This window comes from Zalophus californianus, chromosome 3 (assembly GCF_009762305.2).
Source record: "Zalophus californianus isolate mZalCal1 chromosome 3, mZalCal1.pri.v2, whole genome shotgun sequence".
NCBI lineage: Eukaryota > Metazoa > Chordata > Mammalia > Carnivora > Otariidae > Zalophus > Zalophus californianus.
In genome coordinates, this window is record NC_045597.1 from 52,592,827 (window position 1) to 52,611,090 (window position 18,264).

The window sequence follows — 18,264 nt, forward strand, 5'->3', positions numbered from 1 at the left end:
TCCCTCGGGGGGGGCTCGGACCAGAAATCTTGCAGCCATTCTTAACTTTTCTCTCGCCTCCTCAGAAAATCCCACAGACTCTGTCTTTTAAGATATATCTAGTATTGTCCACTTCTCACCATATTCTCTACCACCACAATGTTGACCCAAGCCAGTGAGAGGTTTATTACTACTTAAACTCATTTTCTCATTTAAACGGTATTAACTCTCACCTACTGACAGATCTCCGGTCTCAACTCTTGCACCCTGAAGCTTATTCTCAACAGAGTGGCCACAGTGATCGTAATAAAATAGGAGTCAAGTAATGCAAGTTCTCACTCAATCCTCATTACTGCGATGGCCCAAAAGGCTATTCTGATCTGGCTCCCCCATTTCCTCTCTTACCCCATCTCCTGCTAGTGTCCTCCCAACTTATTCTACTCCAGCCACCTGGTCTCCTCATTCTTCCTTGAACATATCAGACACATATTCATTTCAGGTTTTTGCACTGGATTTTCCGACTGACTAAAATGCTTTTTCTAAACATACCCATTTATCAGTCAGGGCCCCAGCAAAAACAGACGGTACATTCAAACTGAGTAACTGAGGAGAGTATAATAAAAGAACCATTTGTGAAGGTGGGGCAGAGTTTAAAGAAAACCAGCAAGGATAGCGCAGTGTCCCGGGACTAGCAATAACAGAAAGCCATTGCCACCACTAGGCCTGAAGGAGCCTAGTGCAAGCAGAGAGAGTAAGTAGAAAGCTTCCTAAAAGGAACTGCGACCCTTTGTAGAGGAACAGAGCAAATAAATGGTGGTCAGACCTGGCAAGAAAAGCTGGGATAAACATGAAACAAAAATTGACAAAACTAAAAGTAGAAAGAGGGGCGCCTGGGTGGCTCGGTTGGTTAAGCGACTGCCTTTGGCTCAGGTCATGATCCTGGAGTCCCGGGATCGAGTCCCACATCCATCTCCCTGCTCAGCGGGGAGTCTACTTCTCCCTCTGACCCTCCTCTCTCTCATGTGCGCGCTCTCTCTCATTCTCGCTCTCTCAAATAAATAAATAAAATCTTTAAAAAAAAGTTAAAAAAATAAAAGTAGAACGAGATAAATCCATCATCATACTTCGATATTTTAATATATATCTCAGTAACTGATGGAAGAGTGCGAAAAAGAAATAGAAAGGATAGAAAAGTAAGAATAATCACTTCTCAGTATTTGGCTAAGATCAACTGGAAAATAGGATAGGGAAGATCTGAAAACACTATTAACCACTCAACATAAATGACTTTTACTGAACACTATACCCAACAAGGACAGAATACATATTCTTTTTAAATGCACATGAAACATTCACTAACTAGATCTTAGGCTGGACCACAAAGCAAATCTTAATAAATTTCAAAGGACTGAAATCAATCAAAGTATGTTTTCTGATCAAAACAGAATCAAAAATCAATAACAAAAAGATAACTGGAAAGTCTTTTGAACATTTGGAAATCAAGCAAAAGGCTTCTGAAGATCCAAAGAAACAATCACAATGGAAATTAGACTTGTTAAGAAATAGGGTAGTGATCAATTAGTCATGTCTGCTGCAGGCAAAGAGAAAAAAATGACATTTGTCCTTCCTGCCTCAATGTTGATATTCTTGGCCCCTTTCTGTTACCATGCTATGCTTTTCCCGAATCATCTAATCCATGCCAATGTTCCAACTCTGACCTCTGTACAACTAAAGTCTTAAATGTCTCCTTTGGCTAAGATCTCTCTCCTGAGTTCCATACCTATCAGTAAGCTACTGGACACGATACTTAACATATTCCAGGGATAACTTTAACATGAGAAAAATGGAACTCTAGATTTTCTGTTGTGTATTGTCCAACCATCTCCAACCAGCTCTACCTATTCTATTCCTACCTCAGTGACTGATGCTTTATTCCCTGGCCTGAAAGGCCTTCCACATCTCTCTCACACCCCTTTCACTTCAGACGACTACTCCTCAAATATCCTCATCTTCCCATTGAACTTTCCCCAACTTTTCCTTTGCATGCTCTCCACCTCCACCAAGAATCCCATTCCTGTCTTCTGCTAGCATAGTATCTGGTTCATGTTTCTCACACTCTATTACAATTATTGCCTATTATTCCTCTACAATAATTGTCTTTAAATTAGGGTACACACTTTCTAAGGGTACAGAGCACGGCAATCTTAAGGAGATCAGTTTTTCAGATCCTCACTTCCATGTGTTCTTCCCTAACACTGATCTGACTGAGAACTGGCCCTGCAGGTTCTCCATTCCCACAGGCTCTTTCAGGAGCCCTCCCACTTATTTCTCTATGATGGCTGCTGCATTGCTCCAGGGGACTAAACAAGTGAGACATATTACATTATGGTTTAGGAGAAGCCTCTTTTAAAAATTATTCAAATCAACATACACCTGCCTAGGAATAGTTTCTTCATGTCTTATAAATTCCTACTAAAAGCGAAGAGTAGCTTTAGAAATGACTGGTCTGTGTTGGCCTGTGTCGGATATAGTACAGAGCAGAGTAGGGAAGTGAGAGTTAATACTGTCAAATAATCCAAGATGGGAGAGCTCAGAGTGCAAAGCAAAGAAAGCTTCAAAAACTGGCTTTTCACATACTTAAAGGTAAGCTGTTTTCTCAGCTTTCCTCAATACTCATCTTGAGAACATACTCTTCATATGAACACACACACACAAAGGCACCTCTGAACATCTGAAGCAGTACATAGAATTGATGCTGATCCATTTTAATGTAATTGAAATAGTTTTCAATACTACTAAAATTTTCACAATACACTGGATAAAAACCACAGAGAAAACTTTTAAATGTTTCTTTCAGATCAGATGTTTATCTTTCAAAAATGTAGTTAAAAATTTATTCTCAAATGTCATCATCAAATATTCATTCCAATTATAGTCATTCCTTATCTTATAAATGGCTGTTTTCTAACTCTTACTATGAAAATGTTTTATACTAGTTTCTGAATCACTTAGTTTTCATTTCACTAAATACAATGTCAAAAATTTGATCATGAGGTCTAAAACTGTTGAATTTATTTCTGATTTTTATACATGACTTTAATTGTTCTCTAAAGCCCATAAACAAAGTTCACTACACATTCAATAGAATAATACCATGATTTCTACCATAGTCTTCATTATATAAATAACTTATTTTCACTGCTATTACATTACTTATAATAAATTAAAGAACAAAATTGCATGACCATATATTATGAAATAGGTAATTCAAATATGTAACCACTGGATTCCTTTATTCTTTTTTTTTTTTTGGATTCCTTTATTCTTGTCTTTATTGTATTTAGTAATCGAGCCTATAAAATGTGGCCAGTAATTCATCTTTCAGTGGCTTTTAAAACATTCCTTAAAATATATATTAAGTCATTTGAATTGAAAGGAAAAATATTTTTTTCTGCCAGAAAGTCTAATTTAGCTGATTGAATTGATAGTTACAGATTATCTTTTTTAATTATGAAAACTAAAATTTGATGAAAAATGGACTTAAACATATGATAGAAGCATTTTCTCAAAAAAAATACTGTATTGGCAAAGGTCTGATGAGTGAAAGGTTAATTTTATCAACTCTTTCTGAATACATTAAACTAAACAAGCAGCCTCTTTGTGAGGAAATAACCATAGCCATTTGATAAATTTTGGTAAAGCCTTCTTAGTGAACCTTCCAGAAACGGAGGCAGGAGTGATTATACTGGCTAGGTTAGCAACTCTACATGCAAGTCAAGTGGTTTCCAATTCTTTGCTATGAACAAAACTGAAAAGGCTATAATCAAGTTGTCAGTTGATAGATCACTAAAAATAACATTTTTGATAATTAATCAACATATTATTTTTGGCTCATAAGTAAAAAGTCTACGAAGAACTGAGTGACACTGGTATATCAAAATTGTTTACATTGCAGCAATAATTAATATTCAGTTAAGGACTATTAATTACACTAATTAATATTTAACTGGGGGAAGCACCACTCATGTCATTAACAGGTATGTTTCCATAAAATTTTAAGTTTTTTAGAAATCTGAAACATATTGATATTCTTGTGATCAATTGTGCTTTAATAACTGTAATGATAGACATGTTTTAACATTAGACATTTTTTGTTGCAGAAAAATATGATAAAGACAAAACATTTCAAGAAAAAAATATTTAGATAAAATTATGAGGAATAAATGTAATTGAAATTGGAATACAAATTCAAGGAGATAAAAAATAATGTAAACTTTCTGACAGTTAAATAAGAGCTTTTTATCTATTTTTCAAAACAGAGATAGTGGCTAACAAATTACTAGGATATTCTGATTCCATTTAAAAGATACATTTTTTTTTTAAAGATTTTATGTATTTATTTGACAGAGAGAGAGAGAGACAGCGAGAGAGGGAACATAAGCAAGGGAAGTGGGAGAAGCAGGCCTCCTGCCAAGCAGAGAGCCTAATGCGGGGCCTGATCCTAAGACCCTGGGATCATGACCTGAGCAGAAGGCAGACGCTTAAAAGACTGAGCCATCCAGGCACCCCAAAAGATACACTTTGACTGTTAGCAATTTTTGTTTTAAATGTCACTATTTACAACACACTGGAAACACCATACTCTGCGACTATTTATTCTTACCGGGAAAATTTCTAGGTATCAACTTCAAAATATACGAAGGGATACATATTTGCAAATCCTTTTCGGAGATAAGTGAGAAAAATGTTTGAAGATCACTGTTCAGTCTATAAGGCCATAGCATTTTGTGAGCAGGACCTAAGTTTTAATCACGTTTGTACTTATAGTGGCAAAAATAATATCTTAAACCAAGCAGGCATTCAATAAATGTTTGATAAATGAATAGATGAATGATTATAACTTTTAATTACTGTTTTCTTAATTGAGTATTGTTTTAAGCCCCAGTTCACCGATTTTCTGTATTCTTTGAGAACAGCCTATCTTTCAAAATGCTCAGAAATCAAGTTATTTGTAAAGAATTCATTTGAATGAAGTAGTATAAGTATTAATCTAAAGGGAAATAAAGATACTTATCATAACACAATAAGTAACATAACTTAGGCAGAAGAAACTAATGTATACCATTCCTCAAATACGCTATTTTGGTTAAGTGCAATCATTTTTTAAAAAAGATTTTAGTTAGTAAGATAATGGAAATTATTAGAATAACTAAAAGGAATTAACAAGTACAGATTGTTAGAGAACATGCTCTTAACATTTAATTACATTTATTATTACAATTAATGCAAAAAAAAACCCCCCACATAACTCAGATTAACCGAAATCCTGTATAGCACAAACTGTCACATAAATACTACTACCAATAAAGTGATATATATTTTATTCAGGCATGGAAAGTATGGACTTGAAAATTAAAAGCCCTGAAAAGAATCCAAAAGATAAAAGCTCCCAAAGGAAATTAAATTTAAGGCTCATTTAGAGTAATAAGGCTTTTTTTTTTTAAAGATTTATTTATTTATTTATTTATTTATTTGACAGAGAGAGCGAAAGAGCACAAGCAGAGGGAGCAGCAGAGGGAGAGGAAGAAGCAGGCCCCTTTCCGAGCAGGGAGCCCGATGCGGGACCCAATCCCAGGACCCCGGGATCATGACCTGAGCCGAAGGCAAGGCTTGCTTTTATCACTTGCAATCCTAATTTAAAGGAATTTCCCAAAGGTTTCTAGGAAAATAATTTCTATATTCAAACAATAATTAATAATATCTTTTAAATAACACTTATTCTTGTACTAACCCCTTTGGATATTATGTACTTGATTTTCAGCAGACAGCTGTTTTGTTTTACCTGCGCAATATTCTTTCCCCTTTTGACAATAGAACCCCTCTCTCCAGTGGGGAAACCCATCCCATTTGGTTTGGGTAGCGTACCACTCATCCCACCCTTTACCCCTGCAACAAAACCTCCAGAAGTAAGTATCCTGCACAACCCCTGCCAGAACATTCCACCATCTGGCCACAATGACTGGTTTAGGCACACGATCCAAGGTTGGCCAATAATTGTTCTCACAAGGATTTTTGTCAGAGCTCACAGGAAAAGATGTTCTCTCTTCTAACAGTGTGAATTATAAGGACGATCAAAACCTGGGGCTGTCAGCACGGCTATCACTGCTTCTACTGGAAGAAATCCTGGCAGATGCTGAAACCAATACAGCAAAAAGCAAATCCAACAAATGGAGAGTAGAAAGTGGGGGAACCATGAGGAAAGGCAGAGAGAACCCTAAAAATATTTGCACATCCTGTATCTACAACCATTGGACCTCCCACCTATGCGAACCATGTTTTTCTATGCACATTTTCCCCTGAGGAAAAGAAATCACTCTTGGTTAAGAACCACTGATTTAATGTCACCAATTTTTTTTTTAAGGTTTTATTTATTTTTCAACAGAGAGAGAGGGAACACAAGCAGAGGGAATGGGAGAGGGAGAAGCAGGCTTCCCGCGGAGCAGGGAGCCTGATGTGGGACTCGATCCCAAGACCCAGGGATCATGACCTGAGCTGAAGGCAGACGCTTAACGACTGAGCCACCCAGGGGCCCACCATTTTTTTTTTAATACAAAAATTAGACCCAAGAGAAAAACCAAATATATCAGCGAATTCCAGGTAAGTCTGCATGTTCCTAACACAGGTCTTCCTAACGATTTATTAGGTAACAACTGTTTGGGGATTTTACTGCTAAATTCTTTAATATACAAGGGTCACAATGTCCCCAGAGTCACCATAGCCTGCTGCAGGTTCAGAGTAGTTAATAATTTCCCTAAAGTTCAATACCCAGTAAATACAGATCTAAAACCATAGTGCAGTTTTTCCCTTTACACTGTATTTCTCAGTTGAAGCAAGAGTTCTCTACTTCCCCTCCCCAAAGTCATTAATTCTATTGTAGCCCAAGAATAAAATCTTAAAATCACAAAAAAAAATGCATCATGGATGGATGTCTATTGCACTTTTTATATATTTAAAAACAGACAACTTGCAGCACCTGGCTGGCTCAGTTGGTAGAGCATCCGACTCTTGATCTCGGGGTTGTGAGTTCAAGCCCCACGCTGGGTGTAGAGATTACTTAAATAAATAAATACATACATACATACATATAAACTGAATGTCTAAGAATGTCTAAGAATGTCTTAAAAGAATCATGTACAGCAATATTTATCATTTTGTTAATATGTTCACAATAATGGTTAAGTGAGACTAAATTATAAAACATAAATGATCCCATTTTTAAAAAAGAAATGTGTATTTATACAAATAAATATTATATGTATTTTTACAAAATCTGCTAATATTAACACCAAAAAGTTGACAATTACGACTTTGCATGGGAGAATTAGGTCTTAGGGGATTTGTATTTCACTTTCCTACAATGAACACAAATTTCTTGTACAAAAAGTATTTTTAAATATTTCTTTAAACAAATGTATTTCATACACAAAGTCATAAAGATAGAACAGTGAATCCTTTTAATAACAATGGTGCTAAATGACAGCACTAAACATGTCATGGTAGATTTATACAGTTATGTTTCCCAGTTTATCATCTGATCTTGCTCTATGGTATATTTAAACCTGTTTAATGTCAGAGTCCTACTGAACCAACTCGTTTGGCTCCATCTGTGAAAACACCAATAATCTTTATTGAAAACTCTAGGACACCCATCGGGCTTCCTTGCTCAGCAGGGAGCCTGCTTCTTCCTCTCCCTCTGCCTGCCGCTCCCCCTCTCTCTGGCAATATATATTGCTGCTCTCTCTCTCTCTCTGGCAAATCAATAAATAAAATCTTTTAAAAAAAGAAAACTCTTTGCAGTAGCTAACCTCCTTGTAAATCTCTTTGTTCCTAAAACTAAGAGACAATACTATTTATTGAAGTATAAAGAGATATAAAGAACTTACAAATTATGGATACTTAAACTATCCAATAGCAAAAGATAAAAAGCAGTGGGTTTGGGATTTTCTTTTTTTTTTTAACATAAATGACCCTCTCCTCCTCCTGCTTACAAGGCTTTATGAAGCTCCTATCCTGAAAGCCAACAAGGCAATCCCAGCCTCTCCTGCTCCTTCTCTCTATGAATTTTAGCATTTTAAGCCACTGAGTGCTTATTATTAGGTACAAAATGCTGACAGGCAACAAAAGGAATATAAAGACAAATAAGACATACATACAATCCAGGAGAAATAAGAACAGTATATGATGTGAATCTACTGCTTATGCACCTTGTTGCTCTGTTTCCAAACTACTAGCAAGCAAGGTCAGTCACATGCAGAGATGAGTTACTGGTCACGTGTGTATGCAGCTGGGAGCATCTTTCCAACCTAAACTGTAACTCACTGCAGCATAGTGCTATTTGTGGTTTTATCTGTGTATGACCTCTGGTTCAAACTGAGACACTCCAAACTTGATGGCCAACATTATGTCCCAGGGTAGCTAAGAGCTTGCCTCCTGTTTACTTAGCTCTCAACTGTTCTTTTTTTTTTCAGATTTTATTTCTTTATTTATTTGAAAGAGAGAGACACAGCAAGAGAGGCATGAGCAGGGGGGAGTGCGAGAGGGAGAAGCAGGCTTCCCGCCGAGCAGGGAGCCCGACTCGGGGCTTGATCCCAGGACCATGGGACCATGACCGGAGCCAAAGGCAGACGCCTAACGAATGAGCCACCCAGGCGCCCCTAGCTTTCAATTGTTCTTAATAGAATTCATATCTCTGGTGAGGTTCCAACTACATTCATCCACAGTCCTCCTACCTTCAACCTTGCAACAGCAAGGCAAGTAGGTTTAGCACAATTTATTCCTTGTGATATGATCCTGCTAGGGTCAGTGACTGAGTCTAAGAAGTTAGTATGTTGTCTGTAATGTGTTCATGAGTCTCACATTTGAAGCAAACCCTGTACTTTGATTTGCTGGACATAATTTTGAGGACATTTTTAATGTTTTTATAATCAACATTATTCTTTTACAAAGAACAATTTTTTTAAGTTCATATCAATTACCTTTTTTCCACATGCCCACATGCCTACCCAGCTAGTTCTGACAGTTCTAGACCTAAAATAACTGGTTTCATTTCACCTAAAGCCAAGGAAACAGAAAAACTCTTGTATAGCTGAAAATACATATACGAAGAATTATAAAGAAGTTAACTTTTATATGTGGCAGGAATTATATGAAATAAGTAAATCCTCCGAACAATCCTGTCAAGTGTACTCTCCTTATCCTCATTTTACAGTTAAGAAAACTGGGACACAACATCTGCCGTGTGATGAACACTGGGTGTTATATGCAACTAATGAGTCATTGAAAACTACATCAAAAACTAATGATGTACTATATGCTGGCTAACTGAACATAAAAAAAAAAAAAGACACCTGGGACACAAAATTAAATAACCCACCCTCAAGTATCCATATCCAGACAATGCAAAAATGGACTCCAACCCATTTTTTTTAACGCCAACCTGTTTCGCTCCAAAGCCCAAGTTATAGATTATGCTGCACTTCTACCCTTGTCCTCTCTGCTTTCTAGGACAAAGAAGCAACAAACAAACAAAAACCTCTAACAAATAAACAAACACCACAGAAGTCACAAAAACTGATAAAGGGGCAAAATTTGAAATCACAACTCTACACAGGAGAAAGAAAAAAAATTTGTTGAATGAATGAATGGATGAATGGATGGATGGATGGAAGGTATGGGACCTAAACTTCCTGGCAAGGAAAATTATTGGGGCGGAGTTGCAAGAGGAACAATGAAACCTGCAACTTCATAGTAAAAACCTCCATTATTCTAAGCAACAGTGACACTGACATCTTGCTTAGAATCACTTTGCCATTCAAGAGCAGCAACAACATACATTCCTCCCCTTAACCAGCACAAATGCTCTAATTCCAACATACAACAACAACAACAAAAGATTCCTAAAACCAGCTCTGGTAGATCCAAACAAACAAGCAAAACAAAAACAAAGCAAAGCGAAACAAACAAACAAACAAACAAAAAACCCTGAGTTTAGGAATCAGAGCACGTGATTCTAAAGCAGTCACTAGTGACCTATGTGATCTCCTTAAGTCACTTTTCCCTTCTGGGTCTCAATTATTCAATTGTACAGTCGTGAGTTTTAACCTTAAGCTGTGATTTTCAGCTCCAATAAGATGTGAGCACTGTGAGAAAGGAAAACCCCTGGAAAAGTTAGAAAGGCTTGTGTATACGTTTAAAACACTGTAACGATGGGATCCTTGGCGAGAAGGCACACTTCTAAGCCGCCACTAGCCCTGGCTGGAACAGGACACAACCCGGCTTCCAGGCCCTTGAGACTCGGAGGGCAAGGTCAAGTCCAGGTTTCAACAATTCCTGAGGGCTGCTGCGTTAACCCCAGCGAGTACTGTAATCCAAATCAGCATCCTAGGATAAAAGCAGCAGTGAGGGAAGGGAAATGCACTATTCCAGGTCATCAGAAACCTTAGCGTCGCTCCCTCGGGCTACAGAATGAGGCCCAGAGAGTGCAAGCGCCTGGCCCCGCGTTACACAGCAGTGAGCCGCGAGACGGGGACTCGAACGTCTCTGTCTTGGCTTCCCGCGCAGCGCTCCTTCCCAAGCGGCGCAGCAGGGAGTGGGGTGGAGTGGAGTGCCCAGGAGCGCAGTCCCCCCCCCGCCGCACAGACAGCAAGGGCATCCCGGGATTACCTGTGTCGGCCCCCGCCCCGGCACGCAGCAGTCTGACCTCCGACCACCTCCAGTCGCCGCCGGGCCTGCCCCGCACCACCTGTCGCAGGAGCAGCCGCACGCGCCGCGCCGCCGGGCCGCCGTGGCCGCCCGGCGCCCCGAGGAGCAGAAGCCGGGACTGCATGGCACCGGGGGAGGTAGGGGTCGCCGGGGCCGGGGAGCGGGTCCCGCGCGAGCCGCGTCCGGGATAGGGAGCGTGAGGCGGCGCGACGAGAGGGACAGGAAGCGGCACTGCGCAGAGTCCGCCGGAAACTCCTTCCCCCGGCGCGGCGGGCTCAGCGGTGTCGGGCCGGCAGGGCCCACGCGGGCTGAGAGATCCTGCGGAGCGCGAGCCGCGGAAGCCCGCACCGCCCGCCCGGGGCCGACCGCCGAGCGGGCGCGGCGGAGCGCTGAGCCCGGCCCGCTGCCCGGGTACTCGTGCGGCGGAGCTGCGGGGCCTGGGCTCCATGGCTGGCCTCGCCCGCACCTGCGTCGGTTCGCCTGGATTCACCAGGCCGGGCTCCAGTCGTTGCCGGGTGGTCCCCGTAAACTCTGAGTTCAGGAAATGCCTCAGGGTTTTAGGAGCGTGTCATGATATAACTCTTCAGATGCAAGTCTTCGTTTCTTGGTTAATAGGCCCCGTCTTAATATACTGCGCTTTCCCTGCACGTTGCTTCAAATCCTTTTCAGAAATCGCGTACGTTTTCTCGAGATTGTGGGAACTTTCACCTGTTTCGATTCATTGTAACCATACCTGTGTTTCCATACAGTATTTGAAAGTCTTACCCTTTATCTTTTTTTTTTCCTGTATGTGTATTACCACGTCTTATATTCTAAATGCAAAAGTCACGTCTTAGTGATATACACAAACGGCCAAAATATCAGAAAGGACCCAAAGCAAGCACTTGTTCATTCTGCAATGGAAGAGTTATATAAATATAACTTATGTCTTCAGTAAGAGGAAAAAAGTAGGCCACTGGCCAAAGGTGGAAGAGCGCACACAAAGCAAACTAAGCAGCATCTCCAAAATGTCAGGAGTGAGTTGACCAAGGCAAAGTGTTTAAATCGAGTAATACAAAGCAAACAGCAAACAAAAAGAATGCAGAAGGCTTCACTTGCAGCTAGAGGCCTTGGTAATTCTGGAGCTGTCACTCTCTTTAATGGAGCATCTACTATGTCATAACCCTGTGACAGGTGCTGAGAGGTGATAGGAGGCTGTGAAAGAAAAGCTGAGCTGGATAAGGCTTTGTGCATCTTGCTGAGGACCTAAGGGGTGAAGGCTGAAACAGGCTTCTAACCTAGTTAGGACACAGTGAAAATAAAGGTAAATGTTTGCATAGTGTATTACAACATGGTTTCACGTGTATGTTCTCATATCATCTTCACTAAAGCCCTATGTGACTGCTAGGGGGAAATGACAGAAATGCAAGATGTAACAGTGTATGAAATGTTTGTCCCACTTTGTGTTCATACTATGTGCCAGGCCTTGTGCTAAACACTTCAGTGCAATACTTCATTTCACACTTTGATTGAGGTACTATTATTATCCTCTACTTTACAGGTGAAGACACTGAGGCTGGAAAAGTGAAGTCTTGATCAGGACATCTCTATGTAATCTTGCTGGAATCCGGCATACACTTGAGACAGAAGAACAATGTGAGGAAACTGAGCAAAATGACTGATGTAAGCACTAAGAGCTCTTGGAGTTGAGACAATGGGGAAATCAATACAGGTTACAGCATTCAAGCATTCAGCAACATTTTTCAAGCAACTGTTGGATAAACAGTACCCTACTAGGTACTGTTTAGCAATGGGCCCACATCCAGTGCAGAAGACAAACCTACAAATGAAGAATTGCAATACAATGAGATCCATGTTTAGGTACTCAAGATACTCTGGGGTGATGTGCTTCACCAGGGAGTGGTCAGAGGTTTCACGGTGAGTTTAAAATGGGTCTTGAAGGATATTTGAGTTTTTCAAGGGGAGAAAAGGGTAAGTCATATCTGGCAGAGGGAAGAGCATGTACAAAGGTACGGAAAGCTGGACATAACATGGCAAGACTGAGAATCAGAGAGTGATTCACTGTGTCTGGAGGTCAAGTACATAAAATTTGTAGAGATAAGACTGGAAAGAGGAATTGGGGCCGTGTTGTATGTGAGGTGAAAGAGTTTACATATTATCCTCCAGGAAATGGGAAAATGAAGATATTTTAGAGTGACAGATCTGCAGTGTGAAGGAAAAATTTGAGCCAGAGAAAAGGTAACACCTGAGCTTTACTTTGAATGTCACTTTAGATTTGGATAAACAAAGAAGTGGGTATTAGAGCATGAGCAGAGGCTTAGAGTCCTGACAAGCAAGTCCTGACAGGGACGATGAAACCTGCCAAGTGAGAACGGCGTAATCTTAGAGAGAACAGGGGAGGGAAGAAAAGATCATACAATGAAGAATCTTGAATGGCTGGTTGAATTTGGAAATTTGGACTTCATGGTATAGGCAGATTGCGTAGCCACTGGATGTTTTTTTGTTTGTTTGTTTTTAAAAGATTCCACTTATTTGAGAGAGAGAGAATGAGAGAGAGAGAGCACGAGAGGGAAGAGGGTCAGAGGGAGAAGCAGGCTCCCCGCTGAGCAGGGAGCCCGATGCAGGACTCGATCCTGGGACTCCAGAATCATGACCTGAGCCGAAGGCAGTCGCTTAACCGACTGAGCCACCCAGGCACCCCATTCACTGGATGTTTTGATCGAGTTTTCGATGTGACTTGAATTGTGAATTGAGTAAGGAACAAAGGAAGCATCAAATTCTAGCTATGTGGCAGTAAAAATAGTCTCCGCTTACAGTAATGAACCCCTGTTGGTGGCAATGAGTCTGAATCGGAAAAAGTAGACCTCAGCAATGTCTGAAAGATAAACCAGAGGTCTTCCGTTTTAAAAGATGTCTATCACAACTTCTGTGTAATTTCTCTCAAATTCTCACTGAAATAGCTAGTCATATACTTTTAAAAAACCATACTACCAAAAACTGGTATTGATTGTTAATCTTTTTTCCAGAGTCCAGAAGGAATATTTTTCCTACCATATTAATGTAACTGGATGGGAAATTCAACTAATAATGCATCCCTGTTATGCCCTGTTTTAAAAAGGTAGGTGCTTCATCCCTCTTTACTGTTCACCCTCCTAAGAAATCATAGGTCCACACCAGTGGTTCCCAGAATTCAGTGTGCATCCCGATCATCTAGAGAATTGTTAAAGTATAGATTCTCAGGCTTCACTCCACACCCCCATCCTGAGATTCTGACTCAGTAGGTCTGAAAAGCCCAAGAATATGCATTTTTAGCAATAGCTATAGGAGATCACCTGCATGCCACAGATTTTAGTCACAAAACTAGATAACAGTTCTCTCCATTGTTCTGTTTTGCTGCTAAAGCTGTCCCATCACCTAGTGATCCTCTTCAGCACTTCTTCTAAAACAATTTGTAATACTCTACCCTTATCTACAAGCAATTAAAATAAAATAGAATAATAAAATAAAATAAAATAAAAACTGAACAAGGAATTGGAGAAAAGAGGAAAGAAGAGAACAGATGATGTCCCCTATATATCATGAAATGTTTTTAGACAAAGACATGGCAGGAATAGCAGCCCTGAGAATACTTTGAACTTAGGCTTTCTTGAACTCCATCTATTCAGAGTATGGGAAGGAACCCAAAGGAACCACAAGAGCCAAAGCCTGCTAGATCTTAAGATCTGTGAAGGGAATTTGACCAGCACACAAGTGGACAGACAAGAGGGCCAAAGACAATTTGACCAGTCTGTCTGCTGGCAAAGACCAGGTAAGGATCAATGGAATATTCTATATCCAAAAATAAGTAAAAAGGAGAAAAATGGAATCCATTTTAAAAATACTGTGAGACAAAGAAAATAAAAATAGCATGTCAATTCAAAAGATAGGTAAATCACTGAAAATATATTACAGTGATGGGGGGGAAATGCTGCTTGTCATGGTTAAGGGTGTAAGAATACATAGCCTTTATGAAATAAGAGTGAGCAAGAACATGAGAAGTTGAGAGAGGTGAGTAAGGTAAGAAATATACACTGGAAGAACACCACCACACACATAAAATACTCAATAACACTGGATAAAATATTTCAAAACAGCACTTAAAATGATTTAGTAAGCTTATAAGAAAGTAGGAAAAATTCTCTAAATTCAGGAATAAAGCTGGAAGAAGAGTCTGGGAGGTTGAGGAATCACCAAAGGTGCTGGATGCCCTGAAAACATCTACTCTCCCAGGTGCCTATAGCTGTAGGTGACACACAGGACAAAGAGTAGATTGAAGACCCCAGCATAAAGCCAGGGTGGGAAAAGGGCTACACAATTAGCTAAATGGCAGACTAGGAGAAAAAATTGCTGAGGTAGACAATAAGGCATCACACCTATCTGCTTGATTCTAGGTAGAACTTTTCTTTCTTTAATAACTTGTGGCTTCTTTCTGAAACTCAGGTGGGTTTGATGCCTGAATATAGAGTATTTGCTTGTTATAAAGAAAATATAAGCCAATAATTTTAAGTTGACTCAGTAAATATATAGGATATTTGCACAGCCATAGTTGACAAGTTTTATTTGATTAACATACAGAAAAAATAGCAAGTATGAATTGGAGAGTGCACATTATCTGCAAGAACAAATAGAACATTAGAAATGAGTTATGTTAAAGGCCATAAAGTAAGTTTCAACAAAAATCAAACAACAGAGAACACAATTTTGGATCTTAATGCAATTAAGCAAGAAATCAATTTTATGACATTTTTTAAAAATAGATATGCTTCTGTATACTAATGGGTCAAAGAAGAAAATAAAATTAGAAAACACTTGGAACTGAACATTAATGAAAATGCCTCCAATTAAATCCTGTGATGTGGATCTAAAACTTTACTGTGCTTAGAGGCTAAAAATTAATGGACTAATCTTTCAACTTAAGTACAAAAAAGAAAAACAGATTAAATCCAAAGGAAGTTGAAAGAAAGAATACTAAAGACAAAAATTAATGACTTGAAAAACAAAGATAAGAGAATCAACAAAAAAAAAATAGTTATGTGTAAAGACTAATTTTTGTAGCAGAAATAAAATGAACTCAAGAGAAAGGTTGGAAAATAAAGTTGCATTAGTCTCCCAGAAAAAGGAACAGAAATATTAAGAAAAGGAAAAGAAAAAGTTTAAAAATTAAAGGATCCGTCCAGGAATTCTAATGAATGAGTTCCAGAGTTCAAGAGTTCTTGAAGTAGAGAATACAATGAACAGGGAAGGAAATCATCAATATTGAAGAAAATTCCCCAGAAATGAAGGATGCAAGTTTTCAGATTAAAAAACCTTAGCCAAAGGAAGCTGTTTGTGAAATTCCAGTAAACTGACAACAAAGAAAGACATTTGCTAGCTTTCAGGGAGAAAATCAAGCTTTACATCAAGAATTAAGAATCAGAATAGCATTGGACTTCCAAAGTCATATAGCCAAAAGGGAAAAGAGAGAGACAGTATACCCCCAGGTGCCTATTTACAAAACATAAGAAAGATGCAGATAAGAAAACTTTTTATTTTACTTTTGCACTGAGTTACACTATTTAAGTTTGTTGATTGTATAAATGGTGTATTTTTTATTTATGGGTACATTAGGGCAAGAAGTATATTCTCTATACATTATACTTGCCCCTGGGAGAAATTTGCCTGCTATAGTAATAGTGGAAGCCAGAAGACAATGAAGCAATGCCTTCAAAATTCTGAAAGAAAATTATTTTCAAGAATTACATACCCAGCCAAACTATCAATTAAGAGTGAAGGTAAAAGAGACATTTTCAGACATGTAAAAATCTCAAAAACAATGTATTTTGATGCACCTTTCCTCAGGAAGGGAGAGGGGAAGCTAAGAAAGAGGAAGGCATTTGACTTAGGGAGATAAAGATGTGGCACAGGAGAAAGGAAAAGGAAATCCCTAATTGATGAACACAGAGCCAAAGGAGACAGCTGTGCAGCAAGGCCAAAAGGCTACCAGTCTCCATAGGATCTGATCAGAGGGTTCAAAGAGACTTCAAGGAAATCAAAGTCACTAGATATTGCCAAGAAAACGGAAAACAACACTAGCTAATGAGTTAATAATGAGCCCATGAAAAACTAAACAAACAAAAGATAACTATTAATTTCAAGGAAAACAGAATGTACAGGAAAGGTAAAGTACTGTGTAGCATGTGGCTCGACTGTAACTGGCATTTATATAGTCATAATCACATAAACATTGAATATTAAGCTAGCCAAATGATGATATTACTGAATTAGTAAGATAGGAGGATAGTAACTAGTGAGGACAGAGCTAAATTCCCCTCTTCCAAAGTCGAAAATCAATAGATAATGCCTACAACTGAAAACTCAAGAAAACACCTAAAATTGAAAACTCACAAAGTAGCGATATGAGCATGTTGTTAGAAATATTAAGAATTCAGATATTAAGAATCAGCTAAAGAGTTGAAAACGGTTGTGGGAAATGGATTGATGGGGTGAGGGTTCAGGGGATTGCTATTTGCTCACAATAATCTTAAAAAGCTAGATTTGGGGAAATAAAGGCATTGTACTAGTATTTACTCTCACCGGTTTGTATGAGGGTCTCTGCTTCCCTGATCCCTTCCCTACATAATTAAAAGAAGGAAGAAAGGAAGGAAAGAGGGAGGGAGGGGGGGAGGGAGGGAGGAAAGGAAAAGAAAGAAAATCACTGTCTATTTGGTACCCCCAAACTGACATTGTTATTTTAATTTTTATGCCTTTGATCACCAGTGAGGATCAACATTTACTCATATGTTTAAAAGTTATTTGTACTTTTGTTACTAATCAGTCTAATACTTCATGTATTTTTTGAAATATTGTTCTAATTTTTTAAAATATTCTGATTTTCAGAGCTCTCTCCATATCAAGAATATTAACACTCTTGGGGCACCTGGGTGGCTCAGTCGTTGAGCGTCTGCCTTCGGCTCAGGTCATGGTCCCAGGGTCCCGGGATCGAGCCCCGCATCGGGCTCCCTGCTCAGCGGGGAGTCTGCTTCTCCCTCTCCCACCATGCCCACCCCTGCCGCTTGTGTTCCCTCTTTCTCTCTCTCTCTGTGCCAAATGAATAAATAAAATCTTTAAAAAAAAGACTATTAACACTTTTTCAGTAGGTTGTCAATACACTTACATAGTTATTTCCCTCCAGTGCACCTATCTAGCTCAATCCTCAAGTCCTTGTGAAACGAATAAGTTGAACTAAGGAATAAACATGAAGTAGTAAAACTATAGGCTTTGGAACCAGGCAAATCTGGGCTCTAATCACACTTCATTTCTAGCTGTGTGACGTGGGGCAAATTACTTAGCCTTTCTGGGCCTGAATATCCTCATGTGTAAAATGTAAATAATACTTAATAGAGTACTGTGAGGATTCAACAATAAATGGAAAGTGTCAACAAGTCACACAGTAGGTATTCAGGAAATGTTAACGATTTAAGTAAACAAGCTTTGGACATTAGGCAA

The 18,264-nt window shown here is 39.1% G+C and overlaps 1 protein-coding gene and 1 long non-coding RNA gene across 9 annotated transcripts in view; one reads left to right on the forward strand and one right to left on the reverse strand.

Moving 5' to 3' along the window:
• Positions 1–10,969, reverse strand: part of VWA8 (von Willebrand factor A domain containing 8) — a 342,103-nt gene extending 331,134 nt beyond the window's left edge. For 2 of the 4 annotated variants that reach the window (XR_003519024.2, XM_027588720.2), the window contains exon 1: positions 10,702–10,967. Coding sequence is in view for 2 of the 4 variants with exons in the window: in XM_027588720.2 (XP_027444521.1) it covers positions 10,702–10,864 (163 nt within the window). In the remaining 2 variants the exon portion in view is untranslated. Of the gene's footprint in view, positions 1–10,701 lie in introns of all 4 variants that reach the window. The other 2 variants (XR_003519025.2, XM_027588721.2) reach the window with 2 other exon arrangements.
• On the forward strand, positions 10,741–17,799 carry LOC113919494. 5 transcript variants are annotated; one of them, XR_003519027.2, is made up of 5 exons: positions 10,741–10,877; positions 12,281–12,657; positions 13,767–13,858; positions 14,406–14,548; positions 17,656–17,799. It is a non-coding gene; the product is annotated as an uncharacterized LOC113919494 (long non-coding RNA). The 5 variants fall into 5 exon arrangements; XR_003519026.2 differs by having other exon boundaries at positions 12,281–12,402; XR_003519028.2 differs by lacking the exon at positions 10,741–10,877 and adding an exon at positions 11,184–11,416 and having other exon boundaries at positions 12,281–12,402.
• Positions 17,800–18,264: the final 465 nt, after the last annotated feature.